The following is a 20,395-nucleotide window of genomic DNA, read 5'->3' on the forward strand; positions in this document are numbered from 1 at the left end:
TGGTTCAAGCCCAGCTCACTTGCTGCATGTGTACCTGTAGGGAATGGCAGCACTCCTGGAGCTCTGTGGATGATGTAGCTTCCTCCCTTTTGATCTTCTGTTTGTTGTCATCAAAGACGTTTGCTATCAACCATTCAATTCTGGTTTTCTGTTATTTCTGCCCTTCTAGAATCCTATCTTACGAACATTCCTAAAAATAAATCATTTTGGGCACATGCCATCTCATTCCTGCAGACATTAAAAATAACATGCATTTGCATATAGGACTTCCTTGGGAAATATCTTCTGCGTATTACAAAGAATTTTGCTTTTCGTCAGATAATACAGTTGTAAAATCTTAGTTTTTCAAGTTTTATTTCTTTACAGGCCAGAAGCAAAACTTGGATGAAGCGATCTATCTAAGTTGCCGTCATGAGCAGAAGCAAGCGTGACAACAATTTCTACAGTGTTGAAATTGGAGACTCTACTTTCACTGTATTGAAACGGTATCAAAACTTAAAACCAATAGGATCAGGAGCACAAGGGATAGTATGGTAAGGTTTCTTTAAAATTTAAATATACTTTAAATGTACCTTGATAAAATCTTCAGAGTGCTTTAACTGCTGTATGTTACTGAACAGGAACGTGGAGAACTACCTGTTAAGTGCAAGATGGCAATAATAATTGTTCTTCCTCAGCAGTGGCTGTTGCTGTTGCCTTTTCACCTGTGTCCTTTCCTGCTTCTGAACTGATGCCCTTCTGTGCAAATTCAGCCAGCTGTGCCGAGTCCCATAAATTAATGGGGGGGGGGACGGGGGACCTGGATAAAGAAACTAATCCTAATCCCAAACCACACTGCTTACAGTGAACAAAAGCCAGAAATATTCTCTATGTAATGTCTGATGCTTGTAAACGCTTTTACTTCTTGAAGTGGTTTGTTAGGAGACTGTTTTACTTAGTTTCATAATCTGCCTAGTCCCTGATACCAGTTAGCGAGCGTTTGTGGGGCTGCCTGTCATTGTAATATGTAAATACCTGATGCAGCTTGGGAAAATAGGACTTGACAATATGATTCTTCGAATAAGAGTTCTGTTGTGTGGACTGAAGACTGCCCGATTGATTTACAGTAGGTGACAGCTAGCTGCCTGTTCAGTGACATTACCCCAAAGATAAATGTTGGTTTAAGCTTCTTGAGAGTTTTTTCAGAGTTCAAGAGAAGGATGTAGATAGCAGAGGAACTTGGCAGACTTCCCAATTTATTGTAACTCTTAAGGTGCCAACCAGGGATGTAAATACAAAAGAAGCATCAGGGAGGAGAAAGGTAGGGAAAAGCATAATCTTCTCAAACGCTTTTACTGGCAACCTCTTTACTCCCCTGATCTTGCCTTGGTCAGTGTTTAGAGAATGTGCGGTATGGCGTGTTTTTAATTTGTATTTGTGTTTTAGCTGGGTTAATAATGAAATAGTGTGCTTAGTGCAAATGAAACCTTGAAGACGAGTACTCTAGGAAGAATTGTGTCTGAAGTGGTAACTTCTGGCATTCAGAGTATTCGGTCTGTAAGTACCCGCAGCAGAAAAACTGATGTGAACTTTGTTTGCATGTGTGTTAATATAGTGAGGTCGTAGACAGTTGTTTGACTGTCTTTTAGTTGCTACAGAAATGCCTGCATAAGCTTTAGATGTTATCACTGTCCTCCTGATTCCCAGTCAGAAGTTACTGCCTGTTTTCCAAATTTACTGCCCCTCCCAGAGCTGGGGTCCAAAACTGACCGTGCAGTTACTCTAGTGTCAGTCTGTAATTGCTGCCAGTGGTAATTTATGCCTTTATTTTTTTAAATACTCTGCTCTGAGGACTGGGGTGCTCATTTGGTTAAATCTTGCCCATGTCTGGAGGAGATAGGGTGTAATTCTTGTGATTTGACTTGGGTTTTTTTGTTGTTTGTCTTTGTGTGTTTCTTTTAAACTGATCCAACTTGATTTGGAGGAATATTAAGTAGATGGCCTAAAGGCTCAACCATATCTCATACTGAAACAGACTCTAAGGCTGCCGTTTTGTACTGGGGATGCAGAATTTTAAGTACTGGTACAGGAGTCCCATGTTGGCAATCTTTGCTGGCCACCTCTTTGCCACTCTTTCATATAATATACCTTATCTTGGGGGTAGGTGGGGGAAATTCCAGAGAGTGAAAAATGTTAACCAAAGAAAGTTACCAGTATATGTTGTTCCCGTTTTGTCTTTCTTCAATAGTGACTAGAGGTTTTGACGATGTAAAAAAAAATATGAATCAAACCTACGTACCACGTAGACAACATGGTTTTTAGAGTAGCTGGTTCGATTTAGTAATCGAAATGCTGACCATTTACTGGCAGATGTTTTTCATTAGGTTCGAGTACCATTCCTGATAAAGACAAGCAAACAGTATTTTCCCTGCTGAGGCTTTTTTAGAAACTGATAAATATTTCCTGAGTCTGCATGGTAGTCACAAAATCCGTGCCTTCCTGTCATGGAAATGTGATACCTATGGGAGTTGTCCCCAGTAGCAGCCTTCATCAGTTAAACAGCTTGTGTCACTCAATCATATGACAATCTTGGCATTAGTCTGCAAACAAAATGTTGTTCTTCCTTTTTACCAAGTGAAAGCCAGTGACATCAAGATGTTAAGGCTTTCCTAACATTTTTTTTTTTTTGTTTTAGCCTGACATTGGTGCTCTGTGTCCTGAGGTTATTAAGCATCTGCATAAATGACAGCATGGGACCTTTGTGTAACCTGCTTTTCCTCTCTCCTTCTCCCTTTCAGTGTTGAGGTTTTACATAAAATTGATGTGCTTTTTATGTTTGAAGCATTTAGGATCTTTTTTTAAAGGGGTCTGCTCTTCAGTGCCAATGAGTGGCAAGAGCTCAATATCTCTAAGATATTTTAGGAAGCAGAGATCCTGCATTTTTTTTTTTGTGGAGATTGTCATGTGTTAGTACTGTGAAGCTGGGAAACATTTCTAAATTTTTAATAGCCCAGCATATAAGAGCACTTTGCTATTACACTCCCTAAAGCCAAATAATATAGGAAATTTGGTTTATCTGCAGACATGATACAAGGTATCTGAGAAAGGTGGCAACTTCCACAGCTTAAAGGACCTTGACACTGAGATGTAATAATGTTATTTTTAATTACAGTGCAGCTTATGATGCCATCCTCGAACGAAATGTTGCAATCAAGAAGTTAAGCCGACCATTTCAGAACCAAACCCATGCTAAAAGAGCCTACAGAGAGCTTGTTCTTATGAAGTGTGTTAATCATAAAAATGTAAGTGCAGTGTCCTGCTTTAAATGTTAAAGAATTGACTAGACAGTTATTCTTTGTAAAAGTCTTAAAAGTGACTTCAGAGGATGGCGTCCTCTGTAGATTATAGAGATTTCCATTGCATGGCTGTGTCTCCATGATAAGCACAGAGGATCTTTCAGAAGAGTTATTACTGGTTAGTTTTAATACCTGCCCAATCTTCAAATACTCCTTCAAACTCAGAAAGGGAGCCAGTGTTACTTTGCTACATCTTACAGGCAGCTGGCAAATAAGAATACTGTGAGTGGTAAGTGCATCCTTTCCTGTGTTGCTTCTGCTAGACAAATAGGAGGGGAAAAAAGGTTGTGATAGTTTAAGTTTTTTCGTGGTGCATGAATGAGTTGGGAGTCTTGGGTTGTGACAACAGGGCTGTCTGATGCTTAAGAAGGTCTGGAGTAGACAAGGTAATAGAAATGGGGAGAGAATAAGTGATAAATTGATCAGTTGGACTACAGAGGGCTGGTATTGGCCATTTTCTTTCTTCAGAGACAGCTGTGTCCCGTATTCCTCACCTTCCTTCTTAATACCCCTTCAGCAAGTTAAAATTTCCCCTGGCTGCTAGGGACGGAGAGAGTCATAGGAGACTTACTCTGTCCTTTAGCTACTTGGGAAAGTTTTTGTATTTTTTCTAAGGCAGAGATGGTTTATACGTGGATTCTCTGAAGGAAGTTTTACCTAACAGCATAATTCATATAATGATAAACTATTGCAAGCCTGCCTGACTCTTGACGAGTAGTAGCTTGTCCTGTTTCTGCACATCCCATCCATTCTTAGCAACTGGGAAGTACCCTAAAGCCGCTCCAAAATCTGTTTTTCTCTTTGGGTGGGCTTGTTGCTTTACCCCTGTCAATGGCAAAGTGGTATCTCTGAGGTAGTCTTTGTCAGTTTTTAATTTTATTTTTCCTCATATGCAATAAAAATCTTACCAGCTCTCTTCAAACTGAAAGTAGGATGCAGGGGAAGATTGACTAGCTTTCTTAGGTTTTAAGCTTTGAATATTATCTTGTTAATGCACACAGAGTGTCTTTAGATTCTGTGTTTTGTGGAGGAAAAATACTCCTTAGTTAGCATCTATTGCAGCATGTTAGGCCTGGTTGAGCCACTGAGCATCCTGAGCTTCGGTGTGTACCGGGAGGTTTGCATCAGAATGCTGGGTATCGGTTTTGATATGTTGACTTTACAGCTTTGCTATTGTTGTGGTGCGATCATTATTCCTCTCCCCCTTCCTGCAGATAATTGGCCTGCTGAATGTGTTCACACCACAAAAATCCCTGGAAGAATTTCAAGACGTGTAAGTCTGATTTGAACTGAAGCTGAGAATTAATTTGAAATGTATTCACGCAGAAAGATGTACGAAGGAAAGAATACAATAAAATGGCAGTATTATCTGATGATTACTCTTTTTTTTTTTTTCTTCATAAGCTACATAGTGATGGAGCTCATGGATGCAAATCTCTGCCAAGTGATTCAGATGGAGCTAGACCATGAACGAATGTCTTACCTTCTTTATCAAATGCTGTGTGGTATCAAACATCTTCATTCAGCTGGAATTATACATAGGGTAAGTGAATTTAACTGTCTGTATTTTGCATTGTACCTGGTTTTGCCTTGAGTTTAAAAGACAGAAAAAATTCAGGAATAGGAGCAGAAAGGGTGATCCCTCGCCTGTTCCATAAGCAGAGAGAAAGCTGAAAGGAAATAGTTACACTTACCTTTTTCACTGTAATTCTGGAATGAACCATTTGCATGATTTGATAGTAATCTGCACAGAGTAAATAAAGATTTGTGCAGTGAGCTACATTACCTCCTCTAATTCTATAGGGTATTCTATTGTAGTAGTCATGGCAGGAAAGAGTATCTGAAAGTGTCTCTGCTTTTATTGTTTTGGTAACCAAACCTGAAATCGCATCTCTTGAAAGAACTGCCCATTTTATTTCTGCTCTTTTACTAGCAGAGTAATGAATAAATATCTGAAGTCTCCAGATAAGCAGACGATGATGAAGACGCCTAAGTGGAACTTTCGTACACCTGTGTGTCACAAAGCATTCACTCTGACTGCCTGCAGGCAGACCTGGCTGCCACTTTTTAAATGGCGTGTGGGTGTTGCAATCCGGTCAAGAAATTCTGAATTTAAGGTTGCATGTTCAAGTTGAACATCTCAGATATATTTGTATGTAGTGTAAAGATTGCTTGAGATTGTCTAGTTATAACTTCTCAGATATAATATCTGCTGTTTTGGGAAATTTTAAGCTTGTATTTCTGTAGCGCTATATTTTTCATAGTATCTTTTTTAGAGAGTTTTAAAAGTTTTCATTTCAGAAACGATGCAGAAGATATAATTAAACTTACTCATGGGTGATACTTTCAGTCGTTACTGCATAGTCTTCCTCTCCATCCTGTATACAGATGAGCTACGCAGCAAAGTAAATCACGAATGGCAGTTCCGAGCGCTGCCACCGGCATTGCTGTTTCGATGCTTGTCCACCTCACTGCGGCCGGCGTGTTGGACGGCTGCAAGCTGCATCTGGCAGTGTGGCGCTCCCCTTCAGCACGCTGTTTTCCCCTCAAGGGAACTGGCACAATTATTTAAATAGAGAATATGGTTCAAATGGCCAAACACTGCTTCCTTTTGCTCAGCTAGCTCTAATACTCAAAAGCTACCTCATTCCAGTGAGCAGCTCAGAGGCAGAAGGCTGAAGGCTTCCTTCTTGCGTGCGATCTGCCCTGAAGGGCTGTGTTTGAAAGAGAGGGGTTAGGGAAGGTAGGCAGAAGCCTACAATGCCTCCAGGCAACCAGGCATTGAGACAGGTCGGGGCTTCCTGCATTTTTCCGGAAACACCAGGCAAAGCTAGGATACTTCTTACCACAGCCGTGCTATTATATTGCATAGGACAGATGTTATGCAGCCCTTTGTGACCTAATGAATGTGCCTGTGGGATTGCAATAATGGTTTTATATGGTTTTGACAACAGCTTCACGTTTTCTGGTCTCTTTAGTACTTAGGGATGCAATGTGGCTTTTCTTGGGTCTTTTAGTTTTGGAAAACTCCATGTTGTATGGACGTGCTAGAGTAGGTAATGTAAGAGTGGCTCTTTCTGTGGATCTTGGCGCAGGCAGGAGGGAGCTTCTGAAACCTCACTTGCTTCCCGGGCGGTTTGCACTCCTGTAAAGCGGGCATGAAAACACTGAGCCCGTAGAAGCCTGTAAACATTCATACATTTATAGAAAAGTAGTAACTACTCTCATAGTCGTTGGGCAGGAGTAAAGACAGCTCTGAGGATAGAATTCCTGCCTCTGTAAATGTGGGTGAAGTCTTTGAAATGCTTCCTATTGTGCAGTAGAATGAAGTACACAGATAACCTGTTCCTAGGAGACTATAGACACAATTGCCAAGTAAATAGTAACACACTTATGCATGAATGCTTTTGAACGACATGGGCAGATACCTTCCACCTCCGTGTCTCCGTGGTAGATTTTTCAGCTGACAACTGCTTTTCAGACTTTGTTAGAAGATTAAGTACGTTTAGGCAAAAAGCTTGCGTTACCTACCTGCTGCGTGTGTTACGCTCTTATACTTCAAGGTGTAAAGCATCAAAATCTTGTTTCTCTGTGGAACAAGTTAAAACAAAACCTCAGAAGACAAGGAGAGCATGACTGAAAAGGGACATTTCATATGGACCGTGTGGCTGCAATAGTAACTCTTTATACTGCTTTTCTGGGCTTTCAGCACCACTGTAATGTCTAAATACAATTACTTCGTTGAAACTAGTTACTCCTTAAACATAGTCTGCACTACTTTGGCTGCCTGTGGAGCATTCTGGCTATGATTCTAGTGTACTTTAATGTCCTCAAAAGCTTGAAGCTTTGTTTTTTATTTTTTTTTGCAGTTGCTGGTTTCATATGGTTTTTAACTGGGTTCTTCAGCTTCTAACAAAGCTGCAATAATCTTAGCATCTCAGTAACTTTTTCAAAGCTGGCTGAATGACTGAAGCTACAACAATCTGTACATGTGCCTGTAGTTCTGGACACTACCTGCCACAGGAACAAGTGGGTTTTTTATAGCAAACTAGAGGCACAAGCCAAGGCAGAAATCAAACGCAGAGTTTCAGATGACTTCACGTAGAAGTTGTAGGGGGTATACTTAGCTGCCACATCAGTGGATAAAAATATAATCTTGGTAAAGCTTTGACTGTAGCTTTACACCGGCTTCAACGGATATTGGCAAATGAACATTATTGTGTTCAAAACATTTTGCAGAGATGGAATTTCCAGCAAGTGTAGAAGTACATGCTCGTTTATATTTCGCAACCTGAGGAGGGCGAATGATCGGCATTGCAGAGTTGTGCCTCGCTGACTTGCTGAAGGACAGAGTGCCTCATTAGTCTTGCATGGAGGCTCTGAAACATGGTTTTCTGCCTGATTTTGAGCACTTAACAGAACTGCCTAATTATGGAAGCCCATCGCACAAATCTTTTCTTTAGAAAGGGAAGAGCCCTTAGAAGCCATGAATTACCTTCCAGAGATACCCCTCTCTCCCTCTCTGCGTAATGGGGAGATGGCCATGAATAATCTCCGATTTTTAGGCACTGACGTTTTACATTTTTAGGGTTAGGTTAGATATCTTCTGCTATAGGTTCTGGATATATTTATACAGCCTAACTAACTTGATCAGTCTTATAGGAGCTTTTCATTCCTTGCTCATTTAAAAGGTAAGAGGTATTGGTTCTGCATGAATTTGGATGCAGTGTAAGTCAGCTCTTGCCCCCATCATTTTGAAGGACAGTTCTGTATTCCAAATTACAGCATATTCCTAGGCTTGATGACAACCACATGATGTTCAGAAATTAAGGGTAGACAGTACTCTGTAAGCTTTTGCTTTTTGTCCTCATAGTGATTTTTCTTTTGCAAAGGGAAGATATCTTAACATTTTTAGTGTGAATCCTGCAGCTTTGGGATGTAAGCATGTACTTGGGATTCTGCAGGGAACATCCTCCAAAAACTAGAACTGTGCAAAAATGCAGCTGATGATAAACAGGATTGCAGCAGAAACTGAAACATGCATGTTAAATATCCGGAATGCCTTATAATACTTTCTCAAATGCCACAAATGAGTTGATCTTTTAAGCCAAAGTTGTCTGCAGGGTCTTTGTGTGTGTGATTTGGAAGTGTGTGCGTGAATGTGTAAGTATGCAAGACTATTAATCATTTGTTAAAATTCTGTTGTTCTGGAGCTCTTCATTTTTCTGATGTTTCCTCTGTCTTTAATGAAGCTTTCGTAGCTTTCTGAGGAGTTTGCTGAAAGCCATATAAGTACAAATGAAAACTACATCTATCTTGCAGACAGCCACTTTTAAGCCTTTATGAAACAGGGAAGGATAGGGCTACTTGTCAAATGCCTGCAGCTCAAATGCTGGTGTCCTCTGCTGCATCCGGGGTTTCTCTCTCATTAATCTTAGTAGAGGGTAGGCAGAAAGGATCCAAGCCTTATCTATGTCAGCCTGCGTGCTGTGAATGATTTTACGATGGCAAAGTTATTCTGGAGTTACTCTGTAGTGGTTGCTCTGTGACGTTCAGATGTGTGTAAGATCCTCCCGAGATAATGACTGAGTATGTCTGTGTAGTGTCCATACAAACAGGTGTCGTGAAGCCGCTGTTGTCAATGTTTTAGGGTTCAAGTCAAGAGAATAGTTACCAAATTTCTAACTAAGCTCTGAAGCTGTATCAGGGCGTTTTCCATGCCAATTTAATGATTGTGTTCATTTCTGGCAGTTTTCCAATGGTGCCCTTTTAGGTTTGGTTGCCAAAATCAGTATAAAACCAAATCCTAAATGTGAAACTAAATCTATGCAAGAGCATTGGGATTTGCTTCCTGTTGAGAGGAACGTCTGCATTGGTTCAAGAGAGGTAATGCAGCCTTAATTAGCAAAGAAACCTTTTTAATTTTTACTTTATGTTATAATTTTAGAATTCTTGTATCAAGGTGATTATTGCATCAAATGATTTAAACAATTGTCATGATACTTGTCTTCCGCATCGTGGTAATAACCATTGTTCCAGTGAGCAGTTTCTAGACCTTTCCTCAGAGCTAACATTTCTTACTAACCTCAATTGATTTCAGACATTGCTAACATATCTTGTAACGCTGGTTGTATTTTCCCTCTTTAATTGCTATATAAATCTACAAGCACAATAAGGGAATTAATTCTGTAGTCTGCTGAATGCACATGAATTTATGCAAGGGGAGAAGAAACTGCAGTTGTAGCAATAACCTACCTGTATATGTGGGGTTTAATGTTAGCAGTATTATCTTTTAAATATGTGAACCACGGAGTACTGTGTGCTTGTCTTAGCAGTCATATATGATGTTTCTTTTTAAAGGATTTAAAGCCCAGTAATATAGTAGTAAAGTCAGACTGCACTTTGAAGATTCTTGACTTTGGACTGGCCAGAACTGCAGGAACTAGTTTTATGATGACGCCTTATGTAGTGACTCGTTACTACAGAGCACCAGAGGTCATCCTAGGGATGGGATACAAAGAAAACGGTCAGCAAATATAGTCTTTCTTTGGCATAGCTTTATTTTTTGTTTGGCACACCACATTTTACATGTTAATGTTTTTTTTCAAGCTGTAGAATTTTTATAAATTTGCCTTGTGACCAAAACGCAGATTCTGGATACGCCAATTTGTTTATTCAACACAACCCATTAGAAACGTTTGCATTTAATAGGAGAGGAAATTGAGGGCCTTGTTTGTTTAAAAATTTAAATAACGTCCTTGGTAGATTAAGTTTCATCCAGGAAGAACTGGAAATATATTTTCTTAATGTGTGGTAGGTACCTTCATATACCTTCACCTGACTTTATTCCTGTTGAGGATGTATATTGTGAATCATCAGTAAATGTGTCTCCTAAACTTAAACATTAAATAAGTATATTCAGTGTAGCCTTTCAGGATGTAGGGAACTTAAAGGCTTCTACTTGTGGGAAGAACGCAGAGAGTTCCATCATAAAGCATCATAGATACTGTGAGGTCCATGATGAGTTCCAAGGAAATTAGTTTACTTTGTCCCTCTGCATACATTTCCCTCCTCTTTATACTCGCTCTGTGGCCCTTCTCTCAATATCTGCTACAAGAAAAGAAGGAAAGGGTACAACATTTGAGGGCAACACGTGATCAAGTACATCGCGTCTTCTGAATGAAACAGCAAGTATCCTTTAGGAAACCAAAATCTTTAGGAAACCATTGATCCGCTGTCACTGTGGTCAGTTCAGCTCACTTGGTGGCTCAACCTCAGGCAGGCCCAGTGCACAGAGATCACCATTTACTGAAGGTGTTTTAAACCCTCTATTGATTAGTCCTCCAGTAAGGCCCGTGAGTTGCCATGGTGCTTGAGGCTTTGTTAGCTGTCTCCTGGTGACGTGAAGCATGGCTCCTCGGGTTACTGACACAGCTGGGGCTTGCTCAGCTCTTCAGGATTCTTTCTGTGGTCCGCAAGCTTCCCTGGCTGCTGCACACCCTTAGGGCAGGTGACTTCAGGCTGTGTGTAAGCGATAGCCGCTGTGTCGAAACCATAGAGGGTTGATTTTGTTGTCGTTTATAAAAGCTAAGATGAATAACTTCTATTGGTGTTGACAATGGAAGAAGCCAGCTCAGAGGAATGAGAATAGAACTTTTTTGCAAGTCCCTGTTCTTTATTTCTGTTCGGATGGTTCATGAACATGAGGATGCACATTCCCTCAGATGGCCTCCATGGTTGGCTGCTTTGCCCAAGGTTGAGTGGAGCAAGCTTAAAGCTAGTTTTTTAACTGCTAGAGTTTTGTAGAAAGTATATATTTAGGATTGTCTGCCTTCCCCCCACCCCCCCCAAGAATTTACATTGGCCGGTTAAGAGACACTAGATAAAAGAACCTAAAGCTGTAGTCGAGTCACACGGCTGCCCTAGAGAAAGAATTGATAAAACTGAAACCACAAGTTTTCTGACTTAGCTTGCCTGGTTTACATTTTTCTCTTAAATATTAAGTAATTCTGAGTTGCAAAAGTGCAAAACATTCTTTCCACTAAAATGTTGTTTAGGTTATTATTGGAGTTAAATAGACTGTGTTGCAGAGCAGCCTGTCATGCTAGTGGCAATCCTGTTCCTTAAGCAAGCGTGAATTCTGTTGTGCAGCAGAATATAAATAACAGTCTACTTTTATATGGAAAACTATCACATCCTCCCCAAAGCGAAATAGGTGGTCGTTGAGTTGAGAATGCCGCTTTTGGAGAATGTAAAAGTTAATCTGTTGGCCGAGTCGGAAGACAATCGCATTTCCGTATGCGCGGTTGTCATTAAAAGGCTATTTACATAAACTTTTACTCTTCCTGATCGCTGCCTGATGAGTTCCTCATTATGGAGCTCCCCTGGCAGGGCTGCAGAGGGCAGGGAGGCAGGTGTAAAGGATGTTCTTACAGCAGTAACACGGGCTGTCCAGGATCCTCACCTGTCAGCTTTGATGCCTGGTTTAGACCTTTAAGCCTATAGTTAAATTAAAAGTTAACTTACTTAATTTAGAGTTAAATATTGAAAATTGACAGCTAACTAATGGTTAACATTAACATTTAGTTTCATTGAACTGGGTCATCTGGCAGGTTTATGCCGTTTCCGTGCCCCGCTGAACTTCCGCGGGAGGATTGCAACAGATGTTTTGATGGCTGAGGTGCCTACTGCAGGGTAGTATCCTTTTGGTACCATACCACGCACAGATGACATCTTTGTTTTAAAACTTTGGTACCATACCACGCACAGATGACATCTTTGTTTTAAAACTAGCAAAGATCCCAAACAAACTGATGATAGAGTTAACTTCTACATAGGTTTTGATGCTGAAGGAGATAAAGCACATTTGGGTATATTGCATTAAGAAACCAGGCCTTGCAAACTCAAGAAGTTCAGAACTGAAGGACACCAAAACTGTTCGAGCACGTGTACCTTAATATATCTAGATTTATGTGCAGTTACGTGCGTGATTGTCAGGGAGGTGAAAGCAAGGAAAACCCCAAACCGTCTGAAACTACTAGTTTCAAGTTTCCTAGTATGTACACTGGGTTTGAACTTCATTTTCACTTGGAATTTGTTCTTCTTAGAATTATAGAAAACAGTAAGTTCACTCCAAATGGGGTTTTTAAGAATAAAAGACACTCCGTATGACAGGCAGTAAATTTTAAAAAAGCCTTTTCAAATCCGTAATAAGTTTTCACTCAGTCTGCTATGCAGGTATTCACAGGAGCGGTCCTCAGTGTACAAGTTAGTCTGGCTTCGTAAAAAGCGAGTCCTACGCATAGGTTTCATTTGCTTAGTGAACGTGGCAAACCCCACCACCCCCAAACACCGTACGTTTGGTTTTGTAGGGTGACCAGAAGGGGTTTCCGAAGTTTTTCATTGCCTCCGAAGTAATTTGTTTCCTGAGGCATGATGATAAGTCATTGACTCATGTTATTTCTCTTCGCAGAATTCTCCATGCAATTTTGGGCGTTGTTTTTATCATGTGGGACACCAACTAATTACACTAGATTTGGGTATATTTTGCTTTGTGATGACAGCAGGTTGTTTTGGAGTTGAAAAAGTCAACTCTTTTACTTAAAGTCAAATGCAGAACTTGGCTTAAAATCTTTGGGTCTCTAAGCCAAAAAATATCTGTTTTTCTTAACTATTTGAAGAGAGTTTTTAAAGAAAAAACACTAATAAAATGTTGACAGTCATTTTTAAATGAACCAGGCCCTTAATTTTGACCTATTAATATGTACAACTATGATCTCCTATCATACAATTTAGATACTATTTTAGAGGAACTTATAAATAAGGGGGAAGGAATATTTTCAGTAAGAAGATTGTTTGCTTGACATTGCTGAGCTCCTTCAGAACTTTTACGTGTGATTTTTAGTACACAACTGTTGTCATTTAAATCCCCTTCTTATCTGCTTACTTGAAATTCCAGTGTCATGTTTGACATAAAAGCGTTCATAGTAATACAAAGTCATTATTATGACTTCAAGAAAACTTTTGCATACAGAGTTAACAGTATCTCTGAAAGCAACCACAAAAGAAATTGGCATACGTGTAAAAAGTAAACTTGTGCATCTTTGAGTATGTCTTCTGAGTGATTAATTTTAAGGTAACGCAGAAAAATGTGTATTTCATAGCAAAAAAAAATTGCTTTTGAGCTTTGTATGTTATTTCAGCATAACTGGAGAAATATTTTTAAACAAATAATTTTAACTGAAAATCTTTTAGGAGCATACTAATATTGCCATTAACTGATCCTCTAAAATTCTAAGTAATCTTCTACTGATTGTGTTTGCTTTTTATTTAAAAGGAGAGAGAGATGCATGGTAATCTGACTTTTTAGGAAACACTTGATGGCAAATTTTAATTCCTATGTGATAACCGATTGATTCTCCTCCTGAAAGTATAAACTGTTTAGATGCATAGTATTTTTAAAGGTCAGTTTACTTTGCTACTTTTAATTATTCCAACAAATGTAATGGAATTACTTTCAAGAAGTGAAGTTATCTTTGGGGCTTCAGTCTGGTCTGGCAGAGGTAGCTTTGCAGCCTCAGAGCCTGGAGAAGGTCTTCACTCTGCTTGATTCGTGTGTATCTCTCTCTCTGCTCTAGCTCTTGCTCTGGCACTATGTTAAACAAAAGGATGTTTTTCTGCCTTGTATTTGAGACAGTTAAAAGCTAATCCTTATCTATAGTGTATTTTAAAGTGTTTTAATTGATTAATATAAAGACTTGCTCTTCTTGTGCTGTCTCTGCACTTTATAGGATGCAGTCATGTTATGCTTCTTTTAATTTTAAATGACCGTTTGCTTTGCTTTTCCTTCTTTTTGTGCTACAAACATAGTGGATTTATGGTCTGTGGGGTGCATTATGGGCGAAATGGTTTGCCACAAAATCCTCTTTCCAGGAAGGGACTGTATCCTTGTGCTGCTGCAGCAGGTTGAATTAGTCAGGAAGTGATTAACCTTTTCATTGATGTTGTGTCCTGAAAATGCATATTGTACAATTGTTTTATTAAATGAACATGGATTTTTCTTGTGGTACACTTAAAAAAATTAAGAACTTCATTTATATTCAGGCTGCACCTAGCAGTAGGACATAGTCTCTGCTGGTCCTGTAGTTAGCATATCTTCACCTTCATTCATTTTCATTACACACGCTTTTTATAGTCACTTCATGTGTGTGTGTCTCTAGATATTTTTGTTTACTTTATTTTAATAATTATCTTTTATGTTAATATCATTGCATTTTATTTTCAGTTGACATTTGGTCAGTTGGGTGCATCATGGGAGAAATGATCAAAGGTGGTGTTTTATTTCCTGGTACAGATCGTATCCTTACCTTTGGCCTAGGGTGTAGCTGTAAAAGGTCAAAAGATGCTGCAGCAATGTAGTTCCAGATTAAGGTGGTTCTAATTTTAAAATACTGGTTTTAAACTGCCTTTTCAAACTACAATTTGTAAGTTGGTAGTTTTGGTTCCAGGAATCTGCAAAAACGTCTACAGTTACACCATTTAAAGCAAAACCACAACACAGCATTACTGTGATGACTGTCTTCAGAGGTTAACACTAAGCAAGATGAACAAAGTACCACTTGGGCAAACAGATCTATTTTTCCTCTTTTCTTTTGCCTTTTTCCCCCCGCCCTCATCTTTTTCCAGTTTAATACAGTGTGTATCCATTGCTTTTGGATGTTGTCACATTTAAGACAGACTTTTTGTGTTTAGATGGTGGAGATGGTGGTTTACTGATTCGCATGCATTGACTTTTGCTTTAGAGATCGTTTTTATGTAATAATTTACTAATCTGTTTAGTACCCAAGCGTGTTAGCAGTTATTCTTTACATTTTATAGGAAATGCTTACTAAAAATTCCTGAAGAGATGCATTAGTTACAATATGGAGTTCTATATTTTTTGCATGCAGAAATGATCTTGCAAGCAGCTTTTAGAAATACCTGGTTCCTCTGTCTTTCTGTTCTGTGAATGGCTTGGTGTGGTTATCTGTATGGGTTGTCCTGCGAGCAATACTTCAGAAAAAAAGGTCTGCTCCAAGCAAATAGAGCTGAAACCTCTGGATCATCACTAAAATTACCAGATCTAATTGGAGTTTGGCATCTTATTTGTTTTACTAGTACTTACACTCCAGTTTTTTAGATGCCGTCAGAAATTTTTTCCGGCTTTTGCTGCAGGTTAGGTGTGTAATAGTTGTTCTAATACCGCTTTGGGGTGAACATTGGATGAATATTGTGAGGCACGGTGGGGCGATCCAGGGCATCCTTACTTTCACACAGCTCTGTCCCTGCATGAGCTGCACCATGCTTAGCTCTGTGCATGTGTTTTGCTAGCATGGCTTCTCAGTTTAGGCTCAGTGCTCTACAGTGTAAACACTGTTTTTTCAAGGCCTGTACTAAAGCACTGTAGAGCTTGAAAATCCTTATATTAAGGTCTACTCTTAAGTTTTAAGAACATAAGAGGGAGCCTGCTATATCTGACTGAAGGTTTAGGTAGCCCGGTCTTTGATGGTAGCCAAATAGAAAAAGATGGGGAGAATATAAGAATGAGATAAGCCTACGTCTCTCCCAGCATCTAATCATCTGCAACTGGGAAATCCTGAGCCAAATGTTGCTTATTTTTGTTCAGTAACGCGTATTAAATTCCTCTGCCATGAACTGGTCAATCATAGAATCACTGAATGCCTCAGGTTGGAAGGGACCTTTGGAGCCCATCCAGTCCAACCCTGCAGCGAGCAGGGACATCTGCAACTAGATCAGGTCGCTCAGAGCCCCGTCCAGCCTGGCCTGGAATGTTTCCAGGGATGGGGCATCGACCACCTCTCTGGGCAACCTGTGCCAGCGCTTCACCACCCTCATAGTAAAAAATTTTTTCCTTTATATCCAGTCTAAATCTGAATCTGCCCTTTAACTGGTATAAACTTTCCAATTAAGATATTCCTTATATGTCCTTGGAACCCTAACTTCTGCATTTGTCTGTGACAAAATTGTCCCTGACCAGTGTGGCCAAGATGTCATCCTTTACGTGCCCACTGTGCTCAGTGATGCGTGGTGTTAGTGAGAAATCACTGACTTGGGAGGGTCCCGGGCTGGGCTGAGGTATCAAGATGAGAACTAAGGACAAAGCACCTACGTAGTGTATTTCTCACGAGTACCTTGGTGACGTGTAGTAGCTTGACTACTGTGAATATGTGTTCAGATGACAAAGTGAGTTCTTCTCCAGAACCCAAACAACACCTTTATTTAAATTTGTTTAATACATTTTGTGAGTCTCTTAATTTTCTGTCTCTCAGAAGTATATCCTTTGCTGTTTAATTATGGTTTTGAGTAAAATACTTGTTACCTTGACTGACTTTATCATAGTCTTGCTTTGTTTCACTGTTTTCTCTAAGAAGGTAGTCCTAATTAATGACGATGAACTTGATATTTTATTATTATTTTCTGTGTTTTCTCTCTGTTGGTTATTTCTTTTGGTTTTAACATAACTTACTAGCTGAAAATTAGACACAGTGTTTTTCTTAGCTGCATAACCTTAGATATTGATCAATGGAATAAAGTAATAGAGCAGCTAGGAACACCATGCCCTGAATTTATGAAGAAATTACAGCCTACAGTCCGAACTTATGTGGAGAACAGACCTAAATATGCTGGATATAGTTTTGAAAAACTATTCCCAGATGTCCTTTTCCCAGCTGACTCTGAACACAATAAGCTTAAAGGTAAGGCCTGTCTTCTGTGTGTTGTATCTTTTAAAAGCTTCAAAACTGATGTGTTGAACCTGAATGTGTCTTGGTTTTGTTGGCTATAAAATCATCCTTCAAAGGATTCAAATATTACAATATATATATATCATGGGGGTGGATGAACTCGCTGGTGTTGCTTACCTTTGCTTTCTGATCTTTTCTGAAACAGCTGCTATCCTGGAGATACCTTTATAAAGAAAAGTAAATATATAAATTCCTCTCAGTGACAGATGTCAACATGATATAGAGAAGTGGGGGGAGGGTGGAATAGAAGTTGTGTAGGCAGAGCAGATCGTCTTTCTCTAGGGATGAAAATAAAGTTTTTATATTCATAATACATAGAGATCCTGTAGCTACTGAAATAACTTACTGGTTCTAAAAGTCACCCACTCAGTGGAGTCCCAGACTCACCATATTTTCTGTGACTAACAGTACGAGACAGGTTTTTTTTTCCCCGTCAACTGTAACAGAGGGGTAGAAGGTCTAGAATAGCACAAGGCTGTACTGCCAGCTGAGTTATTTCACATGAGGATGTCATGCCAAGGGGTGCTGTACTCTGAAAACATAGTGAAATATGTCCAATCCCTTTCCCACCTGTGTTATTCTCGTCAATTTTTTTTCATCAAGTGGACCACTTTTCATAAACCCCAAATTACGTGAGGGTTGCATAGATATTAAACTGGAATTCATTTACTCGATCTCTCCTGTCCTTATCAGCGTTGAAATACTGCATTAGATGCACTAAATATAGCACTAGTCTAAATAGAAAATTTTGCTTTTGCAGCAAGTCAAGCAAGGGATTTGTTATCAAAAATGCTGGTTATAGATGCTTCTAAGAGAATCTCTGTGGATGAAGCCCTGCAGCACCCATATATCAATGTTTGGTATGATCCATCAGAAGCAGAAGCTGTAAGTTCTTGTTTTAGGTCTCTGGTTAGGAAGGTACTGTACTAAAGCAAACTGGTGATGCTTGATACAACTTCTCAAAAGAAGATTATTGCGGGATCTACACGTTTCACTAGAAGCTTAGCTGAGCTGTAATCATTTTTGTTGACATAGATTGACATGTTTCTAGAAATAGCATTAGGAACGGATGCAAACTGAAGTACCTGTATCTCTGTGTGTGTTTGTGTATAATGGCGTATAATCTCCTGGATATGTAGTAATGCATCTGAAATCTTTCATATTGGGTTCCAATTTATTGAGCCTTCATTGCTTCAGTGTGGTTTGACTGCCCTTGGTAGGATTCTGAGATACTTCCCCTGGGCAAGAGAAATATTTTCATTAGTTGTAGCAATTGATAGTACTCTTAAACTAGAAAGTAAGTATTTCAGCAAAATTTGAGTACAGGATCTTGAGCTTTCAATTATTAACACTAATGAACAAAGGGATTAACTGAAACTTTTTCTGAAATTAATTTCAGGACACTTTCAGTTTATGAGAAAAGTCTAATTTATTGTAAGAGAAAGGTGGTTGGTGATGGCCCACTAAAAATAGAAAAAGATGCTTGATGTAAATGGTGCCAGTTAGAATTCTGCTGATCCATAATAGCCAGAGGGAAAAATTATTAATTAACAGTAAGTAGGTAAAAAGGGCTGCTTGGGCGGGAGACTGCTGCACGTAGGAGCTCTTTTACCACACTGTTCAGTTTCTATTTTAATTATTACAGTAATATAAGCAAATCTGTTAATCAGAAGAGGGCTTCAAACATGTAGCAGCATCTAGAAAATAGGCCAAGTCCAAGGGTGAGAGAAGACAGGACCCTGTAAATACAGTATTTTTAAATCAGGTTAATATTCTGAGGGTGGGTTTTTTTCATTTATTCTGGTTTTGTATCCCTTTTGATTGCTTTATCATGAGCTAGTTTTGTTTTTCAGCCTCCACCAAAGATACCAGATAAGCAGTTAGATGAGAGGGAGCACACGATAGAAGAATGGAAAGGTAAGAATGGCATTTTAAGTTTACTCAGGCCTTCGGAAGTAGGCTGGCCCCCGAGGATTACTGTTACCAAGGTTCTTCTGAGCAACGTAATAGTATTTACTTAAACTGTCTGGAATGGCAAGGGAGTAGATCTGTGCTTCAGAACCTCTTTATTGTTGGGACATTAAAAATTCTCCTGTGAAAGTGCTGAACCTTTGTAGTGAACTTAAGACCTGCTCATATTCAAACACCTCTTGCCATTAGGCAACGGTTTTTGAGAGGGTGACTCTTCTGGACAAGCTGTTACAGTTGAAAAAGGTGCAGGAGTTTGAGGAATATAAGTCTGAAGTAGAAGCACTAATTTTCAAGTGAAGAGGATAGTAGCCATCCTTATTTTCAATCAAGCAGAGAATTTGAAAGCAGAAGCTATAAGGAGTGTTAGTAACGGGCGAGATAGTGACGTTACAGCTGCTGTGGGACGTGCTGATGCTTATCAGCAGTTGGATCCTGAGAAAGTAGCTGGGGTTGAGGTGTGGAACAGATCAGTGTGATGCAAGACTCATACTTCCAAGAGCGTGATTGTTAGTGTTCAGTACTGGTTCAGTATGTACGTTTCCTGGCTGTGTATGAGGTGTAAAATGATGAAGTAGAAGGGGAATGTCTCTGGTACATGTAAAGCTTGTGCTTCATTTTGAAATTGCTTCTAAAAGCTGTGGTGTTATTGCAAAGGTCCTAATGCTAAGAAGAAAATGCAGGTCCAGAGAGCTGTGCATGCTACAAACGTTGCACTTAAAGAATTTAGTGTATTGAGCAATCTAATACTTCGTACTGAAAAGTCTAGGAGGGGACATTAGACCTGTGTAGCTTTTTTTTACCCCCACAGGAAAAAAAGCAGGGAAAATATTTCATGAATCATTTTTGACAGTTTCATTGTGTTGGCTGGTAATGGACACAAGTCTGTAAAAGCTAGTACTACCACACTTTCAGGTTGCTTTCTATTAGAAACTGAGTTGAAATTGTAAAGGCAGAGATAGGGAGAACTGTGGAAATTCTCTTACCATCCTCCTTCCAAGCAAAGTTACTTCCCTTGTGAAGCAGATATGCTGAGGGTATTTCAAGCAATGTGGAGTTTACTTCTGAAACTCCCAGAGCCCTTGAAATTATAATTCTTAAATGCTTTTTTTCTTCCAAACTGTTGTGTGTTGCATTAGTTTGCCAGTGACAGTTAAGTAGTAGCACAGTATTCTGACAGTCGGTTCTTACGAGTTGCATTTAATATGTTTAGTTCTTCTGTTGTTACTTATGTAGAGTCACAGCTGGAGTCTTTGCTGGGTAAAAAGCTGCCTTTAGCCTAGAAACCTT

General features: G+C 39.4%; 1 protein-coding gene across 1 annotated transcript in view; it reads left to right on the plus strand.

The window, feature by feature from the left end:
- MAPK8 (mitogen-activated protein kinase 8) overlaps window positions 1–20,395 on the plus strand; it is a 36,103-nt gene that overhangs the window by 13,066 nt on the left and 2,642 nt on the right. The window contains exons 4-12 of the mRNA XM_075107515.1: window positions 367–533; window positions 3,152–3,281; window positions 4,550–4,608; window positions 4,740–4,878; window positions 9,696–9,861; window positions 14,620–14,691; window positions 16,907–17,089; window positions 17,898–18,022; window positions 18,991–19,054. Coding sequence (XP_074963616.1) covers window positions 412–533; window positions 3,152–3,281; window positions 4,550–4,608; window positions 4,740–4,878; window positions 9,696–9,861; window positions 14,620–14,691; window positions 16,907–17,089; window positions 17,898–18,022; window positions 18,991–19,054 — 1,060 coding nt within the window. The 5' untranslated portion in view covers window positions 367–411. The remainder of the gene's footprint in view (window positions 1–366; window positions 534–3,151; window positions 3,282–4,549; window positions 4,609–4,739; window positions 4,879–9,695; window positions 9,862–14,619; window positions 14,692–16,906; window positions 17,090–17,897; window positions 18,023–18,990; window positions 19,055–20,395) is intronic.

Source organism: Phalacrocorax aristotelis, chromosome 12 (genome assembly GCF_949628215.1).
Source record: "Phalacrocorax aristotelis chromosome 12, bGulAri2.1, whole genome shotgun sequence".
NCBI classification, from domain to species: Eukaryota; Metazoa; Chordata; class Aves; order Suliformes; family Phalacrocoracidae; genus Phalacrocorax; species Phalacrocorax aristotelis.